A 9,783-nucleotide genomic window follows, 5' to 3' on the forward strand; every position below is an offset into this window, starting at 1 on the left:
AAGAAGGGGATGGGGGGTCGGGGTCAGGGCAGATACTAAATCCGTGTAGAAGACTGGGGCAGTCCCCACGGAAGCCCCCAAAATAACCAGCACCAGAGACCAGGGGTGTAGGAAGGGATTAAGGGCAGGATGCATGCCCAAGAAAAAGTGGCATTTTCGTATTTATACAGCACCCACAACCGGGCCAGACAACGACCACACCGCCGTCTCACACAGCCGCTCATCAAACTTCTCCCAATCCTTCGCTTCATCGAGTCCTGTCCTTGCAATCTATTCTCTCTGTCCTCGCCCGCTCGGGTCTCGCGACTGCACTCGATTGATCGAGCCTGTGCAGACATGGCGGCGCCCGAGTAAGCCCGGCGGTACTGCAAGGGGGACGGCCGCTGTGGCTCGGGCCCTGCGGGGGTCAGAAGTCGCCATGCTGAGGGTGGCGTGGAGGGCGTTGTGTTCTATTCGGACCCAAGCAGTGACCCAGGCCCCAGTCCTTAGGCTGTGGGGCGGAGGAAACGCCAGGCTTCCTTCCGACCAGTGGGGCCTGCAGCCTCGAGGTGAGGAACAGAGAAATGGGGTGGCGGGACTGCAAAATAGGGTTCAGCGGAGATAGAAGACACGGCGGCGGGGATAAGGGAGAAGTGCAGCTGCAAGAGAAAGGGTGGTTAAATGAGGACGAAGTAGACGAAGTTTGAGAGACGTGGGGCAGCCGAGTGGAGAAGAAACCGGGCGGCGGGTAGGCGCCGAGGCGCAATGAGCATGGAGGCAGGATGCGTAAGAGCCGTGAAAAGAATTGAGGCTGACCTATTTAAGGGGCTTGTTCTCAGCGTTCGTTCTGCCGCCAGGTTTCCTGCAGGCCGCCCGCGGATATGCCATCCAGAAACCAGGTATGAGGACTTGAGGTGTAGGGCATGGGGGTGGCCAAAGGGACAGAGGCAGCGAGTTAGAGACACCACATGGGATAGCAAGGGGTGAGCCAGAGCAGAAGACCCCCACAGCCTGAAGTCTGCCTCGGAGTGAGGGGCGGGAACTTTGGGAGTGGGCATGAATGAAAATTAGCAAGCAAAGAGGGAGTGCAGTGGCTGGCACTATCCTAGCCTACAAAGAATGTAGTCCTTTGAATCTGCTCTTTTGAGATGGTGGACTTGTATTCCCATTCCACAGCAGTATAGCATAAGGGTTAAGATCCCTCTTACTAGGTAAGTGATCCTGGACAAGTCACTTCCTCTCTCTGAACCTCTTTTGTAAAATAAATATAAAAGTACCTATTTGAGAGGATTGTTGTTAGTATTCAATAACAAATTAAAAGCATCCTTAGCACTATGTTCAATAAATTGTAGTCGATATTAGTATTTATTGCTATTAATATTATTTGTATAGCAGCAAAGCAGAGTCTGACTGGTGAGGACACGTTGATCTCCCCCATTCCCCTCCCTCCCTCACCTCCAAGGCATGGCAGGGATGCTCCCACCAAGGCTGAAGGTTCCCTGTGTCTCTTCTTGGTATTCACCTTTCAGGCATTCTAAAGCTAGGGGTTCCCTCCTCAGTCCCCTTATTTCATTCATGCAATCAGCCGGCAAGAGTTTGCTGAAAGCCTGTTCTAGGCTGTGTCACCGACCAGACTGTGGGTGATTCAGAGGGAATCAAACTCAGTCCTGTATCCAAAAGGAGGACCCATCCTAGTCTAGTTACCCTGGACTGTAGAGTCACACAGGTGTGTGAGAGGTGTAAGCACTGTGTGGGATCTTGGAAAAGGCCAAACACTCCTAGTGTGAACTATCAAGGCAAGTGCAGCAGAGAAACTGAGCCTAGAGATACCCAGTGCGTTGTCTGAGTCTGAATGTCTCTTATAGAGTGGGGTGAGGAGGGATGAGGAGAGCCAAGACTGGGGCTGGGAGAACTGACTCTGGATGTCTTCCTTCCTTGCACTGGACAGTCCAGCCTAGACAAGAGGATGACCCACCCCCTTCCACGCTGCTCAAAGACTACCAGAATGTCCCTGGGATTGAGAAGTAAGCAGTAAGAAACCACTTTGTGAAGGCACAGGGCCCTAAGAGGATTGGCAAGAAAGGGGGAAAACAGTGGCTTCAAGGCCTGAGCTCCTGGATCTGAAGCTTGTTTATAGAAGCTTGTCTGTACCTCTCTCTCTGAGGTTAGAGAGCCAGTCATGGTAAGAGTGGGCAGCAGGGGCAGATGGAGCTCCGCTGATTGCTTTTGTTTGTTAGGACCTTAAACCACCAGCTTCTAAGGAGCTAACATGCCTCGCAGGTCTTACTAGAACTCTCTCAGCTTTTGATTCTCACAACAGCCCTATGAGAGAGGAAATCATGTCCTCATATTATCAATTATTGAACTGCTCAATGTCATACAGCTACTACAGGGCAGAGCTGGGGTTTCAGTCCACGGCTGACTGACATCAGGCCAAGGTCCTGCCATGGTAGAGGCTGGGCAGTTCTTCCAGTCTCTTCTCCTCCTCCTCTAACACTGTGAAGTGTTACTTGAGAAGAAACTATATTATAGAATTGAAGTATCTCAAAACAAATTGAACCATGTTCTAACTAAAATGGAAATCCTCCCTTTGCCCTCTCTGTGACAAGACTGGAACCCTCAAGCTGTCAGCTCCAATATCCTCTTGTTATCACATTAGTCCATATTCTCAGCCCAGCAAGCCAAATCCATAGTGGCTCTTAATCCCCCCTGGAAAATGGGATTAACTGATTTGTTGTAGAAGAAATTTTAAGTCATCCCTGCTTTTTTTTTTTCCCCAAATGAAAATGAAAACAGTTTTGCCTTCTTTTCCCCCTGCCCCCCACTCCCAATCTACGTCTCATTGCTGTGGTTTCTCCACAGGGTTGATGACGTCGTGAAAAGACTCTTGTCTTTGGAAATGGCCAACCAGGTGAGTTGCTTGTTGCAAACAATGACTTCCCACAATCCTCTCCTCTAGCACTGGTCCTACCGTGACACCTGGTTAACACCTTCCACACCCCTCACCCCCAGCCCCAGTGCTTCTCAAGTCACAGCACTTATCCCGCTGTCATTCTCTGTCTACTGGTCAATACTCCCAGCACACCATGAGGATAGAGACAGTCTTGTTCTCCACTGTATCCCTAACACCTGACAACTAGTAGGCACTCAATAAATATCTGATACATGAATGAATGCGCAAGCTTCAGGGATATTCATCCAACAAGGCATTTCTCCTGTCAGTGATATTGGCTTTGGACTCAACTGGATGTGAATAGCTATGTGTTTGCCATCCCTTGGTGAGCACAGGGAAGTCAGGCCCTCTGTTATCTAGGCCTAGTTGCTATGGTGACTGCAGCCAAGGCCAGCCTTGGGGGACTGAGGACCAGTTAGTTCATGGAGAGTGGCAGATCTCACAGACTGTTTGTTGCTGACTGTTCCTCTGTTTTCAACAGAAGGAGAAACTAAAAATCAAGAAAGAGCAGTTGATGAACAAGGTCGTGGCAAACCCTGAGGACACCAGCTCCCTGGAGGCTCGAAGTTGGTGTGGGGAGTGGGAGTGTGGGGGAGTCTGCTAGCTGGCACCTGACCCAGAGCCTTCATCTGCAGTCACACTAGGGATTAGATGTGGCTTGGGAAAGAAGACCTGAAGGACCAAGGGCAATGAAAATTGGGCTATCCCGAGCTGTGTGACACTGGAGTCAGCAGCCCAGGTCCTGCCTCATACCATTGTGTGAGCTTGGGCAAGTCGCCAACCCTCCCTGAGCCTCTGCTTCCTAGTCTGGAAAACAGGTGCTTGTGGGGTAGAGCAGAGGTAATGTTACCTACCTTGTGGCAGGATGATGGGAAGCCAGGGGATGTCCACACACTTTGGAAACAATAAAGCTCTGTGCTTTACTGATAAGCTCTGTGATGATAGCAAGAGCTAACATTTACCCAGCCTTTATGTGCCAGACAATGTACTAAGAGCCTTATGTGCCTGGTAACATTTAATCCCCACAACAACCATTTGTGATATGTACTGTTTTTACTTCCATTGTACATAGAAGGAAACTGAGCCACGGAGTTAAGTAACTTGCCCAAGAACACACAGCTTATAAATGGAAAAGCCAGGATTCAAGACTAGGCAGTCTTGCTCCTGAGCTGGGGATGCTGGAAGTATCTCCATCAGGGTAATATTGATTTCAAACTGGAACAGCAATCTTCATTAGGTGTGAGTGAAAAACCCTATCACTCCCTTCCTCTCTTGCTTTGGGTGCAGTTCATCTTCATTAACCACTGGGAGCAAGTGGGATAGACTAGTGAACCTACATGGGGTCTTCACATTTCCTTCCACTTTGCCATCAGCCTGTGTTACAGCCTTTCCTTCTCCCACCCTCCTGCCTTCATTCTTTCCTTCTGCTGTCAGGAATTAAAATCTAGTGAGTTCATTTGCAGGGCACTAGACTCACATGGAAAAGGTCTGGAGGCCCAATTCCTGGGTCCTCCATAGCCCCCTTTTGAGAAGATGAGTTTCAGCTTCTTTTGGTCCCCAGAAACCCCGGCCTGGGGACCACCTCAACTGCAAAGAGCTGCTTGTCTCACCTCATCTGTTTCTACATTATCACCATTGAAATCTCCCATGATAGTTTAATTCCTTAATTTGATGACAGTGCTCTAAAGTTTACCATTAAGAATGCTATTTGCTATGGTTTTTGGAAGATACCTTTATCAGGCTAAGGAATTTCCTTCCTTTGACTTTGCTTTCTAAAGGAGAGATGATCCACAGTCTTGAGATCTTGGAATTGAGAGTGCCTTGGGATTTAGAGAGAGCTGTACAAAAGCATTGGTGATTGTTATTCCTTGAGTTCTTAAAATATAACCCAGCTCTGGGCCCTTCCTTCCTTCTGTGCCCCCTCTCATCCTCTGTGGTTTGTGGTTTCAGTTGTTGCCTTGACAGTCAAGATCCGCAATTATGAAGAACACATGCAGAAACATCGAAAGGTAAACCTTGGGCATTCCTCACAGCTAAACAACATCAGCCTGGGGGAGAGGAGTCTGGTTGGTGAAGGGCTCTGGGTCCAGAGAAGTGGCTTGAGGAGCCAGGTGCTTGCTATTCCAGAGTACCCACCTCTCAGCTGCAGTGGGAAACACATTTCCCTACTGCCTCCAGTGGAGAAATGGGAGCCTTGCAGGGCTGTGCTGAGTGTCACCAGTGGTTAAGGGTATAAACTTTAGAGCCTGGTCACAGTATCTAACACAAAGGGGTGCTCAGTAAATATTTGGTCAGTGACAAATAGCTCTGGGTTCAAATCCCAGTTCTGCCACTAGACTAGCTGTGTGACTTTGGGGAAGCTTTATTACATGTCTGACCCTCTGTTCTCTTAACTATAAAATGGAGGTACTAGTACTTGTTTATAGGATTATGAGGATTACATGAAATAATTAATAGCAGCCAGTGTTTTGCATATAAACTGTTTAGACCCTGTGCTACATACTTTACATGCATCATCTCATTTAACCCTATAACCATCTTTTTATTCCATTTTACAGAGAAATCTAGGCAGGGAGTGAATAAATTATTCCTCAAAGCACACCACTAGGAAGTGATGGCTGGGAATTGAAACAAGGTGGTCTTGCTCCAGAGCCCACGTTCTTAACCATTACGCCATATCTCAGCACAGTGTCTGGCACAGAGCCACTTTAATTAGGCAGTTGCTGTTATTTTTAGGGAAAACTGGTTGAGGATACAGATGGGTCTGGTTCCTGGAGCTGGTTGAGCCTATTCCTTGAAGATGCCAGTTTTGTTCATTTGAGGCATAGAACACCAGTCCCACTATGGGGGTCCCTCACAAAGCAGCGCCCAGATGTGGGTGGGGGTCGCTGGGAAAAGCGAAAGGGCTTCCCTCCTTTCCACCCCAGCTGACAGTTTGCTAAGCTGTGGAGAGGCTGAGAGGATGGTATAGGGGAAAGAACATGAAGTTTGGAGTCAGACTGCTAGACCAAGATTCAAGTCCCAACCTCAGCACCCACAGTTCTAGGACCTTTTGTGAATCAGATAGTATCTTTGAACCTTTATTTCCTCCTCTGTAAAATGGAGATAATAATGACAATACCTACCCTAGAGTTGCACTATTATTGCATAAGATTGTTGGAAGGTTTCAATGAGATGATAAAATGACCATCCTTTTGTGACTGTGAAGTGGCAAACCATGTATTTATATAATACTGAAAGTAACACAGACTCTCTCATAGGACAAGGCCCACAAGCGCTATCTGCTGATGAGCATTGACCAGAGGAAGAAGATGCTCAAAAACCTCCGTAAGACCAACTATGATGTCTTTGAGAAGACGTGCAAGGAACTGGGGATTGAGTACACCTTTCCCCCTCTGTACTACCGACCAGCCCACCGCCGCTGGGTGACCAAGAAGGCTCTGTGCATTCGGGTATGAGTCAGAAATGCTGCTTTGGTTGGTCCCACTCTGGGACTGAGATGGAGGGAGCAGGAGGGAGGTCTCCTTTCTTGTAGAGCCATAGAATTGGCCCCAGGGCCTCCAGCAGGCACGGGAGGTTACAAGTCACCCACCCAATGGAGAAAGGCTGCGGTTATTATTGGGGGAAACAGTCTCACCCTGCCCACTCCAAGTCTGAGGCTTTTCCTGTCCCTTTTTATCCCCAGGTCTTCCAGGAGGTTCAAAAGCTGAAAAAGCAAAAACGGGCCTTAAAAGCTGCAGCAGCAGCCCAGAAAAAAGAAGCCCAGAAGAGCCTGGAGAGCCCGTCTGAAGCCAAACCAGAGGCACTCAAAGACAACTAATAAATTCTATTAAATTATTTCTTTCTGCCTTGGAGATTGGTAGGAGAGAAGATGGAGGGAGGGGGAGGAGGAAGAAGAGGAGGAGGAGGAATTCAATCCTTCATTCAACTCTAGGATCCTAGGGTTGTCTGAGGCAAAGTCCTTATCCTCACACACCAGAGGGGAGACATAAACAACTGCCTGTCATCCGGGTGGCATGTGTTTCAGTGGAGGCGAGACTGAGCACGTGGCAGCACAGAGGAGGAGTAGCTGGCTGGCCACTGGCATGGGAAAGCCAGGTGTAAGAACTCTTTCTGAACTGAGAAGAGATGGGGAGGGAAAGTATCCCAGGCAGAAGGAACTGCAAGTAAAAAGCCAAAGACATCTACAAGTGTACACTATATTCAGAGAGCAGTGAGGATGGGAAATAAAGCATGAAAGGAGGGCTGCAGCTGGGGTGTGAGAGGCTTTATTTACTAGACTGAGGAGATTGCACACTGTCCTCTAGGGAGTGGGAGACAGTTAAGGTTTTAAAACTGAATGATGATAGCAACAGGTCTGTGTTAGATAGTTGAGCAGCAGCAGTGTGGAGGGTAGATGGGAGGGGGAGAGATGAGAGCAATTTGTTGGGGGGTGGAAGGCAGGGGTCTCGGTGTTTAGACCGAAATCTGACAAAAGCCTTTAAGTCCTATCCCCAGGAAACTGCACACCCACACAAAACGTTCCTTAGAATTTCTGGAGAATTATGAATGCCCCATTCCCATAAAGCCCACCCATTTACACCAAGTTAACTGCCAAGTCCTAGAAGCCTGAGCATGCTTGGCATGTTTGAAGAATCCAAGGAAAATCAGTTTATCTCAAACTGAATGAGCAAACAGAAGAGTAGGAAGAGATATGGTCAGAGGGGTAGGCAGACAGCAGATGATATAAAGATTTCTGGGGTAAACACAGGACTTTGTTCTCAGTAAAAAGGGAAGACATTGAAAGAAGTCAACAAGGAAAGGAAGATGTGTTAGAGATGTCCAAAGAGCAGTTGGAAATTTAGATCTGGGACTAAATTAAATCCTATAAATTAAATTAAATTAAATCCTACTAAATTAAACTAAAACTAAATTAAATCCTACTGAGAGGTCTGGGTCAGGGATAAGTTTGGGAATTATGTTTAGGTATTAATTGAAGCCATGGGTTTGAATGAAATTGCCCAGCCAGGGATTGTAGAAGAAAAGGTCATGGGCTGGTCTGGTGGGAGTACCTGTGTCAGGATGAGAAGGGTGATCCCCTGAGGTCATAACTTGAGTGGAGAGGTGGAGTCAGGAGGAGCAGCTAAGGTTGAAGGGAAGGTGAAGTGAGAGCAGAATAGAGTACCAAGGATCCTGCAAACTTGGGAGAAGTGAGATGGGAGGCTCAGAACTGAAGATGAACTGTTCAGACATCACCTCCAAGAATGAGAGGGAAGGCCTTTTATGGGGCAGGACTTCTGAGTGGTCACACCTCCTTAGAGGTACTGTGCTGGAGGGCCAGTTACCAACATTTCACAGGGCTAGCGGAGGGGAAGGAGACTTGAGAGTTGCTGGAGAAAGGAATCAACAATGGACAGACCCTATGGGAAAGGCACTGTTTTAGGTACTGTCTTAGCCACATTATCTCATCTTCAAAACCACCTTTACCCCCAACATTTCCATGATTGTCCTCATTTTAAAGTGAGAGAACTGAGGCTCAGAATGTTTAGATAATTTGCCCAAATTCACACAACAGGTTAGAAGCAAGCCTAGGATTCAAACCAAGATCTGTCTTGACTCCAAAGCCTATTCTACTATATCACACTGCCTATGGGCAAAAAAATGTTCTGAAATGCTAAGGGAGGAGTCTAAGGACTAGCAAACTCAAATGCTTTAGAAGCCAGGCTTGAAGGCCAGGTGTAAGACAGTGACACTAAACTACTTGTTACATTACCATCCTAGTTACAGCCCCTTTTAAAACAGTGCACCTGGCAAAATCACCAAATTAAAGCCTTGGACAGTAGTCAGCTTTCAACTGTTGTATCTTATGCTGAGATGTCAATTAAGGGAAGGGCCAAAAGGAATGCATGGTGAAACAGTTTCAGAGAGCTGAATCCCAGTTGCAGTGAGGTAGGGAGTAGATGTTAAGTTCAGATTGTTAAGTGTAAACTACTCTTTGAGAAAGTCGAGCTTTCTTGTTCGAGCTTTGTGTTTTATCAGGAAAAGACTTTGCAGTGGTGTGATTATGAGGAAAAGATAACCCTCCACAGAGAAAGCAACTTGCTGATTAGATGAGTTCAGCAAAATTGGAGGGAATGCAGAATGTGTCTTGAATGGTGGAGCCTGACTGGAGAGCTTGAATGCCATGCTGTTACCTGCCAAACAATCAGAAGCCACTGAAGGTATTTAATCATACAGAAAGTAGCGTCTTCAGAAATTTAGCCTAGCAGCCAGTACAGGATAGAAGTGAGAAAAGAGCAATGATATGGAGGGAATTGGTAATGTGGATATAGAAAAAGAGAGGAAGGGATAAATGTGAGAAAATTTTGTAGAGAAAAGAGCAGGATTTGGTGACTGTCAGTTTACAGGAGATAGAATTGGATGACTCCTGATTTCAAGTCTGCCTGGCTGGAAGGAAAGATTAGATTTTAGAAGTATTGGAATTAACAGAAACAAAGCAGAGAAGGGAGCGGGAGCCCTGCTTAACAGGGTGAAGGAGGAACTTAGGAGAGCCCTGTACTCTGAGAGGGGGAAAGAGGAACTGGCCTGGTTTGCTTCACGTAGTATGAAACCACGTGGGGCTTCGCTTCAAGTAGCTTTTTAAAAAGAACTACAAACAATTAAAGGAGTTTTGGCCCTTCATCTAAAAGAAAAGTCGTTACCATTTTACAGAGTGCTTTCATTGCGCTATGATCTTATTTAACCCTCTCAGCAACCTTGTAAGGTAGGTATTCCCTCCGCTTGAACTTGAGGAAGCTAGGAGATAGCAGAGCCGTGATTCCATCTCAGGTCCGTCTGACTGGGGCCTCTACTTTAAAGATGTTTTGCCTGGG

At 47.2% G+C, this 9,783-nt stretch overlaps 1 protein-coding gene across 3 annotated transcripts; it reads left to right on the forward strand.

Annotated features, from left to right (window-relative positions):
- The first annotated feature begins 311 nt into the window (after positions 1 to 311).
- Positions 312 to 6,769, forward strand: MRPS15 (mitochondrial ribosomal protein S15). Of its 3 annotated transcripts, none has more exons than XM_037827701.1 (8): positions 312 to 548; positions 819 to 878; positions 1,928 to 2,003; positions 2,842 to 2,890; positions 3,414 to 3,498; positions 4,883 to 4,941; positions 6,193 to 6,384; positions 6,618 to 6,769. In XM_037827701.1, the coding sequence occupies exons 1-8, from the start codon at positions 419 to 421 to the stop codon at positions 6,750 to 6,752; spliced, it is 786 nt and encodes a 261-aa protein (XP_037683629.1). In that variant the 5' UTR covers positions 312 to 418; the 3' UTR covers positions 6,753 to 6,769. The 3 variants fall into 3 exon arrangements, with proteins under 3 accessions (XP_037683629.1, XP_037683630.1, XP_037683628.1); XM_037827702.1 differs by having other exon boundaries at positions 313 to 548; positions 837 to 878; XM_037827700.1 differs by lacking the exon at positions 819 to 878 and having other exon boundaries at positions 313 to 548.
- The last annotated feature ends 3,014 nt before the right edge of the window (positions 6,770 to 9,783 follow it).

The sequence above is a fragment of the Choloepus didactylus genome, chromosome 2 (genome assembly GCF_015220235.1).
Source record: "Choloepus didactylus isolate mChoDid1 chromosome 2, mChoDid1.pri, whole genome shotgun sequence".
Lineage (NCBI taxonomy): Eukaryota > Metazoa > Chordata > Mammalia > Pilosa > Megalonychidae > Choloepus > Choloepus didactylus.